Source organism: Crinia signifera, chromosome 4 (genome assembly GCF_055691185.1).
Source record: "Crinia signifera chromosome 4, ASM5569118v1, whole genome shotgun sequence".
NCBI classification, from domain to species: Eukaryota; Metazoa; Chordata; class Amphibia; order Anura; family Myobatrachidae; genus Crinia; species Crinia signifera.
In genome coordinates this window covers 246772475-246792829 of record NC_139220.1, presented here as the reverse complement: position 1 = coordinate 246792829, position 20355 = coordinate 246772475, and the positions used below count along the sequence as shown (strand labels likewise).

General features: G+C 41.6%; 1 protein-coding gene across 3 annotated transcripts in view; it reads right to left on the bottom strand.

The window, feature by feature from the left end:
- The window catches only part of NTRK3 (neurotrophic receptor tyrosine kinase 3), a 572243-nt gene that overhangs the window by 32842 nt on the left and 519046 nt on the right, over window positions 1–20355 (bottom strand). For all 3 annotated transcript variants that reach the window (XR_014473528.1, XM_083184207.1, XM_083184208.1), the window contains exon 16: window positions 15507–15750. Coding sequence is in view for 2 of the 3 variants with exons in the window: in XM_083184207.1 (XP_083040333.1) it covers window positions 15507–15750 (244 nt within the window). In the remaining variant the exon portion in view is untranslated. The remainder of the gene's footprint in view (window positions 1–15506; window positions 15751–20355) is intronic.

The following is a 20355-nucleotide window of genomic DNA, read 5'->3' as shown; positions in this document are numbered from 1 at the left end:
CTGGGCTTTCAATCTGATACCAGGCTGGATCCATATGGGTTAATTGGTTCCAGGGATATTGAGGTTAAACCATTTTTTTTTTCATTTCTTAAATGTAATTTCATGACTGTTTATGTTCTTTGAGGGCAGATTTCTCTGGAACCAAACAGCCCAGTTTCACGGCACCAAAATCATTCGAAGCCAACTCAAAAGTTCTTCAATATGATACTGGTCTCATGTAAATGGGTCAGTTGGTTTTGAAGATATAGCTGGTTGGTTAAAGGGGGGTAGGTAGAGGGGAGTGGTTGTCTCTCCCCCTCACACCAGAAAATGCAGGCTGGTGTATAAGGGGTCAGCCTGGGAATGTCCCTGCATGATCCTGGGACCATATTCCCGGGTAAATCCCTGCATTTTCTGTTGTGAAAGGGGTATTATTTCAAACAGCTGTGACCTGCAGTGCTCTGAATACAGCCGGGCAGCCCCCTGCTCTGTGCCCAGCTGTCAATGACTGTCACCCCTGCAGCTTCCACTCCAATTCTTCTCCCCGCTTTCACCTCAGCCCGCCCCCTCCCCCTTTAATTATGTGGTGCTGGCGCCCGGCGTGCTCCCCCGACATCATGCACAACAACAGCGCGCACAATATTTCAAATGTCCACTCGGCTAGAGGGGACACCAGGAGGGGAGTGGGAGCATGCTCTGCGCTGCGCTCTGCTTCTCTCCCCATAGAAGCAGCTGCACCGCTCTCCATCTCTCCCTGCAGCAGCAGTGAAGGATCATATAAAAATTTACAGTAAGTGGCACTTTTGGGGGCATTGCTTAAGGGACGCTACAAGTGGCAGTATTTGGGGGCATTATGCATAATGTGTGGCTTAATGTGTAAGGGGCATTACGTTGTGCAGCATCATGTGTAAGTGGTATTATGTGTGCAGCATCATGTGTAAGGGACATTATGTGTGCAGCATCATGTGTAATGGGTACTATTGTGCGCGGCATCATGTGTAATGGGTACTATGGTGTGCGGCATCATGTGTAATGGGTACTATGGTGCCATCAAGCAAGAACCCCCTAGCAATGAGCACGTAAGTAAGCAGCACTTATGTAGCAAATATGTAATGGGCATTACGGTTTGTTATATAGTATGTAATGGGCATCATGATGTGTGGCACAATGTGTAATGGGCATTATGGTGTGTGGCCTTATGTGTAATTGGCATTACGGCGTGTGGCTTTATGTGTACTGGGTATTACGGAGTTTGCTAAAAAGTGTAATGGGCATTACTGTGTATGGTCTATAGTGTAATACCACACCCCTTTTTGTGATGCCACGCCTCCTTCCCATGATACCACGCCCCCTTTTTGCCGCGCGGCTACGCCGCGCAAAGGTCCCCCTTTTATTATGTCTAGATCTGGGACCACCCATTACCATAATTCTAGATTCGCCTATGTTTCCCTCTACAGACATAACTGCAATAATAAGTATATGCACTTGTTCCAGCCCCATGCTGGGGACAAGCGCAAAGGAATATGCTGCGCTATATAAGAAACTGTTAATAAATAAATAAATAAAATAAATACTAAAGCTGCATGTGCAACCCAGAAAAGCACATACAATATAGTTACATGGCCCCTTCCACAAGACTCCCTTAGCATGTTAACAAAACAAAAATCTTCCATGCATGAGCTAGCAGCATTTTCCACACCCCTCCTTCCCCCGGTTTCTGCACCAGAATACCAATCATGCTCACAAAAGTATTTTTAAGCCAAAATATCCTGAGGGAGGAAGCTATCCATCATCACATTTTGATTGCGACACATCTGACCAATGGCAGTTGGTAAATTCCACCACTGTGCTCTGCCTAGTTGAAGCCAGATGCAGTCTCTGAGACTGTACAGGCTTCACTTTGTTTGTAAGTACGAACTGCCAGTCACCAAAGGCAATCCAATTGGATGGTGTTCCCTCCCTCCAGGATGCCTCTATGGGCTGCTCGGCTGCAGCCCATAGAATCTGGGGTATGCGAATGTGCAGTCCCGAGGCTGATACGTGCATGCGTCTGTCCCGATGCTTTTCATCTGCAGTGTACAGGCATCGGGACCATGATGTAGCATCTAAGTGAAGCAGCCCAATAAAGCTGGGGGCATGTGCATTCAGTACTGAGGACAATACTGCACATACACTGTCCCGGGACTGCAGCTGAGACCAGCGGGGGCAGTGGCGGGTAGCAGCGGTGGCAGCGGGGGGGGGGGGGGGGGGGGAGCAGCGGTACTACACTGAGGAAGGAGCCTCCGCTGTATCTGACACTCATTACATGCATACCTGCATCTGTCGCTGCATCCACAGCAGTCCTTGTGACTGCCTGCATCTCCCAGACTCCTAAGAGTGCCAAAAACAGGTTTGGGCCACCAGACTACACCTCCTTTTTAACCCTTTGAAGCCACATTCCCTCCTAAAATGTCACAATCTCTTTTCACGGGTGGCTGAACTGGGTGTAAGTAGTGTAAGTGACGCACCTGGCTGTATGCATGGATATTTATACAGCATAGCAGACATTTGGGATCAGGGACAGGCTGATGACAGGAAGCATCCCAGGAATGTATCTGACAAAATTCATACACATACACTATTGGCAGCATGGTGGCACAGTAGCCAGTATTGTTGCCTCACAACACTAAGGTTCTGCGTTCAATTCTCAACAACTGCCCTGTGCTTAGTTTGCATGTTCTCACCATGTTTACGTACTGATTACTACTGTTGTCCTAGATATGTGTCATAAATCAAATAATTTGCTAGCAAATGAATTAGCTGCTGACTAAAATGTACCTTATGCATGTGTGCTGTTAGATCATTTGCACTGTAAGCTCCAGTGACAGGGACTGATCTGTATTAGAAATATTCTCCTTGTAGCACTGCGTAATTCATGGAATTATATAAATACACTATAATAATAATCATGAATGGGTGATCTTTTATATTGAGTTCATAAATGCATAGAATTCAATATTACACTGCCACAGTTATTTTGTTTAATTGCTACACTTCTGATATGCTGCACAGCAATTACATTAATAAAGGAAAAGGCTAATTGGCTGAAAGCCTCTTATGTTCGTAATATAAATGAACTGAATAGATAGCAGAGTGGTAGGTGAATTCAAAGTAAAAACTAAGATAATGAAACATGCACAGGCAACCCAATAAAATACAACACAGTAATGTATTAAGTGCTGTACCTAAAAAGAGGACTTTGCAAACCACGTTGTTAAAAATTGTAGGAAGAAGAGTCAATTTTATTTATGTCTCTAGGAGAACCAGTTGCATGGCAAAGCTGAGCAAATAGCAATACGGATGTGGCATGAGTGGTTGATGGTTGGTATTCCGGTGGTCAGAATACCGACATCAGAATCAGAATCGACATCAGAATCAGAATCGACATCAGAATCCTTACCAAGGGTCAAAAATGCCCCTTATAAAACCAACATGAATATATTCCCTTCCTCAGAGTGGTGTAAAGGTTAGCATTACTTCATTGAGATCATGGGTTCAATTCCCACCAGGGCCCTAACTGTGTGGAGTTTGTATATTCTCCCTGTACTTGCATGGGTTTTCTCCGGGCACTCCGGTTTCCTACCGCAATCTAAAGATATACTGGTAGATTAATTGACTCCGAACAAAATTAACCCTAGAATGTCCGTGTGTACATTTGGTAGGGAATATAGAATAGAAGCTCCATTGAGGAAAGGACTGAATGTTCAAATATCTCTGTAAAACACTGCAGAATATATGTGTGTGCTATATAATTAACTAGTAATCAATAATACAATAAATAAAAGTAAACAATGATGGTGATTTTTGTATTGAAAATATTTATGTAAAATGTTTAATAAATATCTGTCAGTTATTGATGAATGATTTAGTATTGGCTATGTGCACATTACTATGTTTTATGAATACATTTCGCACTCTGAAACATTGATATTCCAATGCATTTTCAATTTCGCTGGAAATTACTCTGTGTATATGTATATAGTTGTCTCCATCTCTGTCCCATCAGGTGTGGGAGGGGTTCTGGGCACAAGGACCCCACCCCCCCCCTTCCCAGCTCACATAAAGTATTGGATTAATGCCTTAAACTTTGTAGCATCTCAATGAAATACTGACAGTGTGTGTACATAATTCGCAAAAGTCGGAAAATCGCATCTCATTAAATCTCGCTCCCTATTCCTAAACCACCCCTGGCTTCAATCCTAGTAAAAGTGCCATAACTTTTAGACCTCCACATATATTTCACTTATATTTTCAATGATGAAACTTTTCTAAAAGCAATTTCATGTTGTCATTTGACTATTCATGTTTGTAGCATGTGCCAAAGGTGCAGAAAAATATTTACTATTGTTATGAAGTCACCGGTGTCACTACAGGGCCAAGTGGTGACACCAAGATACCAGTTCCTGCTCAGTGACAGTCTGTGTGATATGGTGTCTCCTCTGTGTAATCCTGAGCCTTAAGGGACCCTGGTTTACATAATGCAGGCTTTGCCAACCTGTGGCTCCCCAACTGTTATACATCTACATGCCCCAAAATGTCCTTCAACAATTATGATATTAGGGACATCACATCAGCTTGAGACAGTGCCTGACTCACCAATAGGCTGATTAGACTGCAGCCTAGAGAGCCAGAACTGAGGGGGCACCTTGCAGGTGACAGCTAATGAATAAAATGAACGCCTAATTTATTTCATGCTTGTTAGCTATCTGCCATCCCGATGTACTGCGGGGGTAAAGGTGAGTGCCAGATGGCTGTGCCAGTGTAACTTACAGAGGGAACCATTAATTTACATACATTGTGTGATAGTGCTAGATGGGCAGCCTAAAGCCAAAGTCTCCTTCACACGCCACAAGCATTAGATCATACATGCCAGATGTATAACCTTTGTTACATGCACATGGGCAGTATGACTGGCGAGTCCCCGAGTGCCCATACACGTGTTAACAAAATTACAAGGGGAGCTACATGTGTATTAGCCTAGGGCACCTGGAACCTTTCATCACGCACTGGCTGGAGAGCCATAGGTTGGCAAGGCCTGAGCTAGTGAGCCCTGACATACATCATATCACCAGCTGCTAACACCGTCATATCAGGTAATATTAGCTATCAGAGACTTTCATTTTCTGATTTCATTCAATTGTGCAAAACCACAATTGCTATAGTAAATAAGGAGGACTGCGGCCTGCAGTGCCAGTTTGCTTAATTCACGCAATTTCCCATATATGAATGCAAGCTGCAATGATAAGGAAGATAGTTTTCACAGCCTCAATGCCACCAATGATACATATACCAAGTTCAGAACATCAGACCCCCCTGAACTAACATAAATAAACAACATTTTTCAGAACATCATTAAACTAAGCATTAAAAAGTGTACTGTGCTGGTAACACTTTGGGTGCAGTGGCTCCCCACAGGTCACTATTTCCATTAGCAGGGCTTAATGTGGTCCAGGAGAGATGGGGAACTCCACCTGCAAACTAAAATGCTTTTCTGTTAGAATTACTGTGCAGGGCCAAATTGGAGGTTGAAATGTTCCCTCCCACTTTTACCCCTGCCCGTTAGGGGTGGTGGATGACTCACCAACAGTCGGGATTTCAATGGTCGTTTCTCCAACATCGGAATCCCAATTGTCGGAAGCGCGACAGTCGGAGTCCCAACTTACATGGGCTATTTCCTTCATGGGGGTCCATGACCTCCATGGAGAAAGAATAAAATATGTAGTGAGCGCAGCGAGCCATCGAGCCAACACCATAGCAAATGCAGAGAGCCCGCAAGGGGCTTGAATTCACTTGCCCTCCTGGTGGGATCCTAACTGTCTGGATTCCAATGTTGGAGAAATGACCTTCCGAATCCTGACTGTTGGAGGGTTATACCATACCCCCCATTAGATGTTCACATGGGTTTTGAAACTAATAGCCCAGGGGTCCTATATTCTGAGCTTGGCCTGGATATTCCTACTTGCAGTTATAGTAAAGGCACAAAATGCACAAGAAAACACACTGGAATAGAAATGAACAATCCATTATCAATGTGACATCCAAAAACCCCTTTTATAAATAAGTTTAAAACTAGTAAGAATCTCAGTCATGGGGAAAATGCATCAAAGGCTAAATGATTATTATACAGAGAGAGAGAGAAGTGTTGAACTGTTTCAATTACTATTAAACAGCAGCATCAGGACTGTTGGTTTTTATTTTATTAACAGTGTATGCACTGAATGCCCATGAACCAAGCTTTATAATAGCAAAACTGACATCTCCTCCCTTCTGCTGAATGGCTGCTCATTGACATAGGCTTTGATTGGGCCAGTGGCTCTCACGATACTCAATTCTCTCTGCAACTCTGAAGGCGGTATTTTATAGATCATTATTTCTACACTTCCAATCAAGGGAAAATGGTTAGTGCTCTTTTAATTATCATAAGGCTGCATAAATCAAACACTCTCTTGCCTCTTCTCAAAAAGGAATTTCATTTTCCAAAGGGCAAGCAAATCAATTTTGCCAGGCACAGTTGCAGACAGCATATGTGAAAGACTCAAAGGACATCCAGTTGATTGGGGTGAAAGCTGAGCTGTGAAGCATTGCAATGTTTCAAACAAAATGAGTGAAGACCATGCTGCATAAGTCCAAAGTTCTATATAGTATGTTAAGCTACCAGTGAAACACACCTAGGCCATATTTCATACATGGGGAAAATTTACTGAGCTGAAATGGCTACAAATAGGCTTATTCGTAGCCATTCGTATTAAATACGGCCATGAATTTGCATTTTTAAAATTTACTAAGAACGAATTACGTTAGTATTTTTAATTTTGACGACTGATAATTGAATTTGTATTCATATAGGTTTACAAATGAATATGCCATTGAAAGAATACACATTGTATTTTCCATTTACTGCAATGTTATTTTGAAGTTTAACATTCCGTATAGTGAAATACATGCGGAAACAATTCATAAACCACTACGATTTGTCTAAAAAAAATATGACTACAAAAATACTCCTTGATTTTGAGGCATATTTTACATGGTGCAGATTTTCACATGTGAAACTATTCATATATTACCATACAGCTACTCCCCTGCTCAATTGTGTGCCTTATAAAAGGGCACACACAAACAATGACTTAAGACAGAAACAAAAAGTGACGAAGACTCAAAATAAGACACACTTATAAAGCAAAACAACAATCACAGGACAACTTGCACAACAAAAATGCACTAAGAAAATAGTAACTACAACCAGCAAAACTACAACCACACTCCACCTACTCACCCCACTCTCCTATCGACACTTAGCTAAACCCACAAGGAGCTTGGGCATGTTGGGGGTTTATATATGTCTGAGAGAACACTCCCAAGCTTTAAACTTTCAGCCAATTATAAAGTTTGTTTTAGTTTAGAAAAATAGATGTATTTTTTTTCAGTATGTACATATACAGATAGAGCACCATTCAATCTTGGAGGGGCTGGTGTTCGGATCGTCCCCTTACTATGGAGCACCCCGCCGGTCCCTGCCACCCAATCCCACCTCCCCACTCCCCCTGAAGCGGAGAGGGGCGAGGTTTGCGTCCCCTGCCACCCAGAAACTGGCATGCATGTCCCAGTCAGATGGAGCGCCATATCGCCAGCGGGGGCAATCTGGCGAGCCCCGGCGCTGGCTGAGAGGCGCTCCATCTACACTTTCAAATACGTAAGTAAAATGAATAAATACATACGTAAATAGCATAAATACAAGCTGTAAAATACGTATGCATAGGCAATACGAATACGCATGGGAAAATACGACTCCATATGACCTCCCTCATACAGCATCAAAAAATACGAAGCATACTATATGAAAGAATATGTATTTCATACATAATACTGTATTTATTTATTTCAACAGCATATGTGCAGCACAGTCTATTTGTCCTATCTCAGAACAAGGGCCATGCTGCTCCCTCCCTGCCAGCAGATGCCGGCACTCCGCTGGGTCCCAGAGGCCACCTATAACAAATCGATATTGATGGCCACCAAATGCAACTATGTGTACACACCATTATTTTTTTTTCTGACTGGTCCAATAACATTAAAAAGATATGAGGAGACCGTCCTGCAAAATAACGATGATGGTCTACTACACTTTCTCAAAAACATGGGTTTGTTTTCAAACATATGCCCTTAGAAAATAACAATAGACTAGCATGACACCAAAAGAAAGTCATGTTCTTTACCCGCCTGCCCCCACACACAATTAGTCAAGTATACAATTATGATGTCTTAATATGCTTTAAAAGACAAATAACACATTCATTCAAGTTCATTTGTTGGCTTTAAGACTTATTTTGTTAATTTTATGTTTGGTCATACAAAAAGTATTGGCACATTTGGCCAACAAACCCTCGGTCATAATACTTCTAAGCAGGTATTGTAAAATTAAAGTTTTAATTTAAAATGGAGAGTGAAAACATCAAGCCAATCAGCTGCTAACTGACTTGTCACATCCTGGGTTTGAAAAATGACAGATAGGAGCTGATTGGCTGGTTGTTTATCACTCTCCAATTTCTCACCTTTTGAAGCCTGATACATCTGGCCCTTAAAGTCTAACGGCTAGAAGATAGAACAGGAAAACTTGTACATTTTACTTCCAAAGTTAAATGAGGGAGAAAAGAAATCATTTGGAAATAATCTAGGAATCTGCTGGAAACAATTAGCACTGTTTAGAGGAATATACGTCAGGTGATGCCCAGGAGACAACATGTTTTATAGAACAAAGTTTTCCGTGTGGTCCCTGTTCTGCAGTGTAATAGTGAGTTGACTGTGGAGAGAAAATGATAAAGGGTTCTCTAGGGCAATATACAAAAGGAAGGATGAAACTCAATGTGAAATCATTTGCCTGAGTCGAGTTTCATTAGTCCAGTGGGACTAATGCAGCTACTTCAGTTTTGAACCATTAACAATCCAGCACAGGACACTTTTTCTAATGTCCCTTTTGGATCACACAATAGGGACTGTGATAGAGAGGACAGTCATCCTTTTAATTACGAAATAATTTAATGTTCAACTACACTTTCTCAAACATATGGGAGATTTTTCAAACATATGCACTTATAAAGCAGATTAGGCCTGTGAGATCTGCTCCATATGGCTCCTTCTAACACACAAAGCACGATGTAGCTAGGTATTTATAAGGTGTCAGAGCGGGTGTATTCCTTGCGACTCTTTTTTATTACCTTGTTATGCTTTCTAGTATAATGTAATGGCCTTTAATGTCATAGTCGTGATGGGATTTGTAATGTAGTAAAGGCAAGCATCAAACACCGGCATTCCAGGTATTTTAAAAGGCAATACAATTTTTGCTCAATATACTGTAAGATTTAATAAACTAGAAAATCATAAACATCTGCATTCCCCAGTATAATAAATGGGACGTACTCAATGTAGGGTTTTTAGGGGAGATGGACTTGGAAAGCGATAAAGTGGAGCGTGATAGAGCCCATTGAAGATTTCATTAGAATATGCACTAAGATTTTTTTACTTTTACTTTGTTATCTTCCAAAACGACAAGTTTTGGTTTCGGGTGGATTAATCCTTTATAGTAATAGTTTGGGAATTTATTTGACAAAAGTCACCTGTGCTGGTACACAATGCTTTTTGTTCTTTTCAGTACAGAATGTGGTACTTGTGAGTTATCCGGACGCCCGATTTCAAAATCGGGTCGGATCGGGCACATCGCATCGCATCGCATGCGACCATCGGATGCGATGCGATGCGATGCGATGACCCGATTTTTCCATAGGAATCAATGTTAAAATGGACTGAGTCCATTTTAACATGGAATTCAATGGGAAAAAGGGGTCCTTTTCATACCCCTACTATCCAAGTGGGCATGGAGTTGGATATAAACCTGTGGCGAGCGTAGCGAGCCATCGAGCCCGAAGCGTGGCGAGCGTAGCGAGCCCCGCGAGGGGACACGGAATACCGTCCCCTCGCGGGGCTCGCTTCGCTCGCCACGCTTCGGGCTCGGTGGCTCGCTACGCTCGCCACAGGTTTATATCCAACTCCATGCCCACTTGGATAGTAGGGGTATGAAAAGGACCCCTTTTTCCATAGGAATCATTTTAACATTGATTCCTATGGAAAAATCGGGTCATCGCATCCGATGGTCGCATGCGATGCGATGCGATGCGATGCGATATCGCATCGCATCGTATCTGATTGTATGCCTTAACTTAAGGCATACAATCAAAAAATCGGGCGTCCAGATAACTCACATGTACCCAGAATGTATATGAGATCCTGGTGGTATTCTGATGGACACAATACAGGCAGCTGTATCTTGAAGCATGTTGATGTACTGTAACTGTAACCCACCCCTTTCTCATCCTGGGCCAGATTCTCTGAGCTTCATAAGTATAAAATGGAGAGTGATAAACAGCCAGCCAATCAGCTCCTGTCTGACATTTTTCAAATACAGTCTGTGACATGGCAGGTAGAAGCTGATTGGCTGGCTGTTTATCACTCTCCATTTTATCACTTTTGAAGCTTAGAAAATCTAGCCCCCTAACCCCAGCCATCCCCTCCCACAGTCTAACTAGAACTCTAAAACTTGTGATGAGGATTTGCAGAGATTTCAACCATCTGGATCCAGCTACCAGGATTGTGACCATCGGGATGGTTACCTGCATCCTTGTAGTGCAGGAGTACAACTTATTTTAGTGTGGTGAATTAAGGGTTGGATGCAGTCACAGGATAACTGTAACCAAAAAAAGGGTTAGATCTATGCTTGCCATACATTAGTGACATCTGCATTTAGAGCCTAATCATAATGCAACTCTTAATCCAGAAACATGTATTTAACTTGAATATTGAATAAGTGTAAAAGTCCATACACACTGGGCGACTAGATTTAGGGCTGCCTAAGCCAGAGCGTACTTAAGAGGATTACATTTTTGGGTTTGCAGGAAGGACTTAATGACTGCTAGTTTGTTTAAAGTTAGTTTCAGTTTTGTGGTTAGCCTATGGGTGAACTTAGGGGCGTGAGCTTAGGAGAGGGGTATATAGGCAGGTCCTTACAGGAAGTACTTCCTCTTGCAGAAGTCTTTCAGCCCTGCCCACCCTCCCTTGCCTTTGGCATTTCAATTTATAGTCAATTTATTGGTACATTTACCATTATCTGAACTTGGGTGAAAGGGCGTCATGGTCCAGCGGTCACTTGTGGCATGAGAGGGCGCTGGGAGGCACTGCGCCTTGTAAAGATTGCGGGGTGTCCTGCCTTTGCAGGGGGCACTGTGTGATCTCCGTCAGTGGAGTGTCCACACCTGCCAGAGAAGGGGTGGTGAGACTTCCCAGCGTTAGGTTGTGCCTTAGTCGGATGGGACGTCTCAGTTGTCACCATGTTATTATCAGTCAGTTAGGGCGTTTAAGTCGCCGCCATTTTGTGATGTGACTAGAGCTGGGCATACGTGGTGCCTTTTTGCCAGCCCTTTACGAAGCCCTTTACCACGTAATAAAAATACATATGACCTTTCAATCTAATTGCTTTGGTGTCCGTGACTTTATTGTGCTCAGTGTGTATGGACAGTGATAATCGCTATCATCGCTGGGGGGAAAGCTGCTCAGTGCATACACACGGAGCGGATTTCCCGCTGCCCGGCTCCGACGTAGGGGGGAGGACGGCTTTGCATAGCACTGCTGGTATAACCAACAGATGAGCAGCTTTCCCGGCGATGATGCTGGACCGCGCATCAGCGCTCACTGCTCATCACCTGGCCATACACACTTCGTGGCTTTGAGCTGAAAGCCGCTTAAACTTGCCGTTTGGAGCGGCTTTCAGCTCAAAGTCGCCCAGTGTGTATGGGCCTTAACTCTGTCAACTCTGAAGTTGGGCTAACATAGTTTACATACAGGGAAATGCCTTGCGTGTGACAAGAATAGTACTGTGCCTTGCATCATGCAGCCCTAATAGATTGTGGCAGCAAAATCTAGCACTTTCAATGCATTAAAAAAGGACCACGGTTATGTTGTCACTTTTCTTACAGTCGATGATTTGCTTTATCTCTAATCATAATATTAATTACACATGGTTCTTCATAAAATAATAGAACAAACTACAGAAATAATGTTTCCTGACACACACCCTTATTCTGGTTCGGACGGTACGGCCCGCGTGCGGCCGTACCGCCGATGTTTTTAGTCTGCACATGCGCAGAGGTCAATCTGCGCATGTGCAGCCCCATTCGCCGCAGACGTATTTCGTCCGCCGCAAATGGGGCGTATAGGGGCGTGAGGGGCTTCATACCCTCATTTCCCTATGTATACGCCCCGCGTTTCATGGGCGTTCCCATGCAAACGCGGGGCGTATGCATGCTAATGAGGCTATGACGCCACTGATGGGGGCGGAAAGCTGACGTCGCCGGATGTCAGCTCTCAGCCCCCATACAAGCTAACACACGGACGATTGTCCGTGTGGTCTCAGCTTGCGGGAGCTGCTGTGGCGTGCGGCCCTGCCTTCGATGGTCGACGACCATCGAATGCAGGGGGCAGCTCCCACCATGGTGGAGGCGTACGCCCCACCATTTTTATGCGGATCGCCAGCCGTCCGTGTACGGACGGCCGTGGCGATCCGTCTCGTGGGCGGGGATTGGTTTGTGCGGCCAGAGCACCGTGTGCGGCTCTGGCCGCACCAACCAGAATAAGGGCCACAGTGCATTATTTCTTTCCCTGTAAATAGAAGATGTAAAATAATAATAATAATAATAATAATAATAATAATAATTGTGCATGTTATCTGAACAGCTTCAGATCTTGGATACTACATTGTAAACATCAAGCAAAGGAAAATGAACACAATGCAACTCTGATTTCAGAAAAGAAACAATATATTTAACACAGGCAAGCGATTCAGATAACAGGAAGTTCACTCACCAGAATGTTCTTGTGAAATGCAGATTATAATAAAAATGGAAACGTGTTATTAATATTCCAATCAGAGCAAACAGCTCATGTCCAATATAAGGTTGCATACCGTATGTAAATAATTTAAACAGTGGGAGAACAGAGAATATGGACTATGGGGACTATGTACTAAGCCTTGGAGAGAGTTAGGGGGAAGGCTGTTAGATGCACGGAGGATTCACATGAGGAATCCGCCTGACACTGCTGCACTTTACAGCATTGGGGATCTCGCTCGAAAGTGCTTACTGCCCCATAGGGAGTGAGCACTTTACGGTAAACCCAGCATTCAGCCGGCAGGGAGAAGGGGGAATCAGGCTGCAAACACTGATTCGCCCTCTTCATATCTAATTTAATTATCCCCATAAAGTGGATGGATATAAAATACTAACCAATCAGCTCCTGGCATTTTTCAAATGCAGCCTGTAACATGGCAGTTAGGAGTGGATTGTTTGGTCCTTTATATCCATCCATTTTATCTCTATCCAAGCCTCCATACATAGACTCCTATGGGCCTGATTCAGAGACAGTTTGTTTACATCTTCAATGGCTTGAGGTTACTTGCAGTGCTCCTGAAGCTGCAGCAGGAATTACATGCTGTGGACATTTGGGGATCACTTTGGAAAATAGGGGCGTCACCCAGTTTTGTAAGCGTGCTGAGACCAAGATCTACATTTTTCTACACATACTTATTGTCCCCGGCAGCAGTAATACCTGACAGTTACACAGATTGCTGATATTCACACAAATAATCAATTGCAGCATCTTCCAAGAGGAGACATCTATATACAGAACATGCCTCCTACAGCATAAGCATAATTACACACAGCAGCTGCGTCTAGGTCTCCTGCACCCATCACTGAATCAGGCCCTACAGTATATGCCCCATTGTGTCATTTTGCAGATGTCACAGTTGTTTTAGACACTCAGGGGTAAATTTACTAAGCCTTGACATTTAAATTGTTAATGATATGCAAGATAATGATATCCTTAACGATATATCATGCATATCTTTGAGTGTGTTTGCACTATAGCGTTAACAATGGGGTGATAACGGCCCCCTAGTGTACTAAACAATCTAACTACATTAATAATCCTGTGAGTGCCAACGTTGCTGTGGGAGATCCTCAAAATATCTGCTAAAAATGCCATGTCATGTGACTCACAGCAACTGCTCTTTTAGTATAAATAAATACATATACAGCCAAGTCAATGAATTAAAGTTTACTTAAATATTGCACCCCCCCCCCCAAAAAAAAAAAAACCACTCGCTGTAAGCATCGCTGGCATTTTTAATGGATATTTTGAGGATCTCTCACAGCTACTCAAAGGGATTAATGAAAAGCTTTTATTGCCAGTTTTCACACTTATTTTGACAAATTCCCTTGGCACTCAAAGGGTTAACAAATGCATGTTTGGCAGGGGCGGGCGGCGTCACTCAACAATATTTAAAATGGTATCATTCAGTGTCTATGTGTGATATCATCAGTTCAAGCAATATTGATAGCGATATCATTGGTTGCTTTGGGCAACCTCTTCAATAAGCTCTCTCCAAGGCTTGATACATCTTCCCCTGAGTGCTTGTGTTGGTGAAAGAATGACATAGCTGGGATCAGGACCCGGATACTCATTCCTCTGCAGTTCAAATGGTTTCCAAGGCAATGATTTGTGAGGTATTAAAATGAATAAATATGTGTAATGAAAAGCACACACCCGTCATTCAATCAAGCATTTACCGTAATAATTCATTGTACATATCCTAGCATAGTGTTGAAACAAGTATCCCAAAGTATCTAAGCATTAAGGATAAAATATCCAACACCACTATATAATACATGTACTGTATATTCCGTGGATGACATAATACAGATTATGCAACATTTATGGTCTAATTATATTATTGACTACAGCTCACCAACTGAGGGGATCAATATCGCACATTTCAGTTAAACTATTAGCTCCAATGCCTGTATACTGTACCTCTAACCTCATCAGTTTCCCTTTCTGCTATGGGAAATACTAGCACATACAATATAAACAGCAATCTTACTGACCAGCAGACTCTCTCGCACCTCGATTCTTCCTCCAGGCAGGAAGCGATATGGCAGACTATTTAACCCATTCATATCAAATGTGCACAGACGCATATCATTATTTAGCAGCCAAGTACTGAGACAGGCTTATTGATCAGTAGCCCCAACTCCTTATTTGCTCACGCCAACGGGTCAATTTACTAAAACGTCTAAAAATGTAAAGAGGTAATGTTGCCCAAATCAACCAATCAGATTCTGTCTACCATTTTCTAGGATGCAATAGAGAAATGATAGGCAGAACTGATTAATTGCTGTAGGCAACATCATCTCTTTTCATTTTTATAAATTTTAGTAAATTTGCCCCAAGGATCTATTTGCTGTCAGATGTTACTAAAGCCGGTTCCCGCTATGTTGTAGCATCAACCGATCCCATCTCAGTGCTATGCCCAACAGTCATTGTACCTCCTACACTGACTATAATTCAATCCCTAGACATAACCAGCAAATAATGATAATTACCCTGTAGTAATCTGTACTGTAGACGTCCCGTGACATGCCAAAGTCTCCGATCTTAACTAGAAGGTTGACTCCCACTAAGCAGTTCCTGGTGGCCAGGTCTCGATGGACAAAGTGCTGCGATGCGAGATAGACCATTCCTGAAGCAATCTGCGTAGCAATGTGCAGCATCTGGGACAGACCCAGGTCCCCCTTTGTCTGTCGAGGTTGCCCATCAACAAGAATCATGGCATCTGGTCCATGAGCTCTGAAAATACAAAACAATCGTTGAGACATAAAAAAAAAATAGAAATAAAGACCAATGATAACATTTACAGAATATAAAAATCTGTTTCCAAAGTTGTAGCAATAAAGTTAGATTATTGTAGGGCTTTTTCGGTAAAATATTTGATAATATGGTACACTTTATAAAAAATATATAGCAGAGCAAGAAAACTTGTTTGAAATAATCACTAAAAAAAACCACTATTATTATTGATGATAAAATAAATTTGTGATGTTAGATCGGTACTACCAAATAAATTAAGGCTTCTGTACTCCTATTGGTGGTACGTGCATTCTTTAAAATACTTGCCTATGTGATATGTTTTAATCAGTGCCAGAATTTATTGCATCCCTTCCCCACAAGGTCATCAATTTTAAGGTACCCTTACTCAACTTGCAGCGGATGGTAGATCTAAATCATTAGTAATAGCACCACTATTGTACCCCAATATGCATAACATTTATACATGATGGAACCAATTTAGCCCCAGATATCTATATTATATTCATTCATTTATACAAACAATAGTTCAAAACTGCAAAAAGAAATTATTTCTCGGCAAGTACCTGTGTTTATCTTCAAACTAATCTATATTCTCTTTCAGAATTTCCTGCTATATATATTGTCCTTTAGGTACAACAGCAAAGCCGTACCTCATTTTTGAAAAGCAAAAACACAAAAATGTATTCGGCACATCTGATAAAATTTGATATTTCACATTTGACTTTCTTTCCACTGACAATGAATTAACGGCAGAGAGTGTGGATTAATTTGTAAATACTGAAATAAGCTTCCAGCACACATTTCTTTTTATCATTTATCCTTGAAAAATGGAGCTAGAAGACAGCTTTAAAGAAATGAAATGTAAACAGGGAATGACTGGGGTGAGTACACTGCACCTGGAGAATGAAATAACTTGTCTCAGTTAAGTAATGAATCTGTAAGAAACATGAAATGTGTTTCTCGATGTTCGAATGCACAAATTCAAGATGCATAACTTATTATGAGCAATAAAAAAAACAAGTAGACTTTTTAAATGTGATACATGACATTTATGTGGGTATTTCCCACTTCAAAACAAGGAACATGGAGATCTATATACTAAGCCTTGGAGAGAAACTGAGTGAACAGAGGTAATGTACCAACCAACTAGCCCCTAACTGCCATTTTTAAACACAGGGCCAGATGTACTAAGCTTGAAAAGTGATAAAACGGAGAGTGATAAACAGCCAGCCAATCAGCTCCTATTTGTCATTTTTCAAACCCAGCCTGTAACATGGTAGTTACGAACTGATTGGATGATGATTTATCACAATCCATTTTATCTCTTTTCAAGCTTAGTGCATCTGGCCCCTACTCTTTAGCCATTAGGAGCTGATTGGTTGGTACTTCATCTCTGTCCACCTTATCTCTCTAAGGAACAGATGTATCAAGCTTCAAAAAGTGATAAAATGGAGAGTGATAAACAACCAGCCAATCAGTTCCTACAGTACCTGCCATGTTAAAGGCTGGGTATGAAAAATAACAGGTAGGAGCTGATTGGCTGGTGGTTTATCACTTTTCAAAGCTTGATATGTGTGGCCCTAAGGCTTAGTACATCTGCAACTTGTTTTATTCAAACCAACAAGTTGAATTCTTAGCCACCTATTGCGTCTCATCATATATCAGACTCCATTCCTATTTGTAATTGAGATAATAAAGAGGGGATGCGCCAATGGGGGGGTGGAAACAAAAGAATGTTAGTGACTGCTTGGTTCCATTAATTTGATGGAGAGTGATAGCCGGCTTATTGCATTGTCGCTAAGCACAACATGTCCAATAGGGGACAGATGTCTTTACTGCTCTACAGCAGATGTCTATTTTAATTAGGGATGTGCAGATCCGGATTTACCTGGATTTCAAAATGGGATCTTATTGGCTATCAGGCAAAACGTGTGACAGCTAATAGCCAATAAGATCCCGCTTTGAGATCCGGGTAAATCCGGATCTGCACATCCTTAATTTAATGCTGTATTTTTTTTTTACTAAAATATATATGACATAATTAAAAATTAACATTCCAGTAATTTCATGTACATTGTACAGTTCAGGATTATGCAGAATGCAATATATATAGTGGTTTTATTACTCTTTAAAAATGTTTTTATACACAGGGATAGTGTTTGAATGTTCCATACTGATACTTTGGTGAATAAATATTTCATTTCTCAGTAGCAATGCATTTCTATAGCTCCTCAAACCTGAACTAGTCAATTCTCTCTCGTTGCCAATTTGCTTCCAGATATCCCAAGGGTTCCTCTCAGTCTCCTAACAAGATGCAGCAGGAGTATTTCATACAAACAAGCACTCTCTAAAAACTATACAAAATCAGATGAAACGCGCTGAGATATTACCAAAGCCATACTGCCTAATAAATCAAACAACAATTCCTTTACGACTCGGTGTCAGCACTTTTGTTTCCTACACATTTTACCCATCATAAACTCATTTCTTGGATAAGAGCAGATTGAAATTGCACTGAGTATTTAGCTTTGGAAACAAACTGCCTTTGTCAGCAGTAACAAAACATATTGCCTCAGACCATGTTCCAGAGATGTAGCACATTCATATATGTTTTAGTGTGAATGGAATCCCTTGCTCCAAGTCAATACAATGTATAAAAATACCAACAGCCCGCAGAAGCAAACAGTACACATGTGCAGAATATATTTTTATACAAATAGTATATTGTCTAATAAATGTAAAGTATTATAATGTAAATTCTGGTTTCTAAAGGAATACAATGCTACAGTACAGTATACAAGACTAGGGTCAATTTACTAAAGATTCTAAAGCCAAAATTAACTAAGATGGGAGTTCTATTTCACATAAGATGCTGCTAGGGGCAACCAATTAGAATCTATTTCTTATTTATTTATCACCTACTAGAAGATAATAGACAGGATCTTAGAACGGGTCTGCCAGTTAAAACCCCTTTCACACGCATGTCTTTAAACGGTATTTAAGTGCAGTTTTTGTCCTTAAACGGAATCTCAATACAGTTTTTGTTCCTTCACAACACTGAACCCGTTTTAACCCATAGAAAACAGTGGATGAAAAAAAAAACGGGTCTGAAACGGGTAAGACCCTGCTTTATTACAGTTTAGAAATACCAGTTCAATAGAACTGGTAAATTCACTCTGCACCTTTCAGACTGCACAAATTACCGTTTTAAAACGGTAAAAAACCGGCAAAATAACGGGTAAAAAGTGCGGTCTGAAAGGGGCAATAGTAATTTTTCTCCTAAAAGTCTAAAGTGGAGATGTTGCCCATAGCAACCAAATTCCAGTCATCATTTCTCTGTTGCATTGTAGAAAATGATAGACAGAATCGGATTAGTTTCCGCAACATCCACACTTTTCACTTTTAGAAGCTTTAGTAAATGAATATGCACTTACTGTAAATTGAACTTAACAGTGATTGGAAAAGCTCTCAGTGAATTGCAATAAATGTAAACCTATTAATCAAAGGGCTCAAATAACTTGTCTTGAAAATTATGTTGAGTGTAAGAATTGGTAAGGGTGTCTTCCCCTTGATGGACTGTAGTATTGGTAATGGTATTTTATTGGCAACTAAAGTCAGAACATGGGCATTGCAAAGCAAGGGATGAAATAAATCACCTAAGTGTAATTTCAGTTGAAAACAATGGTGAATGACATCAATTGCTGTGATTAACAAAACTGTATGTTAATGATTAGTACCAGCTGTGGAACTAACAGGCATGCATTACGGGTATTTTGTTAGTAAGTAGATACAATATCATTTATTGCACTCAGTAGTGAGAGCCCACATGGTTTTGACAGCTGCCAATCATGACACACTGACATTCCCATGCTTTGACCAATCAGAGTGACGCTGCTCTTTTTTGATTAAAAGTTAACCAATCCTGACAGTGGTGGCACAGTTTTGATGGGAGAAAATTTTCATTGCTAGACAATTTCCCCTCCAAAAATATATTGCAAAGCTTGAATATATAAGATAATCCACTCTTCTCTGTAGAATATAGAGGTAGCAATGAAGAGATGACCAAGGGCATGTAGAGGGCTTTTATTTGTATTATTTTTCTAAATACTTTTCTATAGTGTCATACCTTCCAAACAGTCCCGAAAACCGCGGGAATGTCCCGGTTTTTGGGGACATTCCCGCGTCCCTCCAACGGCCGGCAGTGTCCCGCAACGAGGGGGGGGGCTGTTGGTAGTCCCCCCTGTCGGCTGCTGAGTAGCAGTGAATAAACGCTGTGCAAACGCACAGCGTCTATTCCCACAGCCAGGGGGCTGGGGGCATGGCTAGAAGCTCACAGAGAGGTCATGCCCCTCTCTAAATACAGGTGCGCTACCAGACCCTCTAGGCCCCAAATTGCATAGCCTGCTGGCACTTGTATGCTCTGGCATACTTTGGCAACTATGAATATGCTGAAACTACTAACATAAGCACAACAACATTTTAAAGTTTGCCATGAAATGCTAGTAGTGTAGCAGAAACAGAGGGTGACATTTAATAGGATGAGAGATTCAGAAAGTGAGAGATTTGGTGAGAAATCTCCAGGTT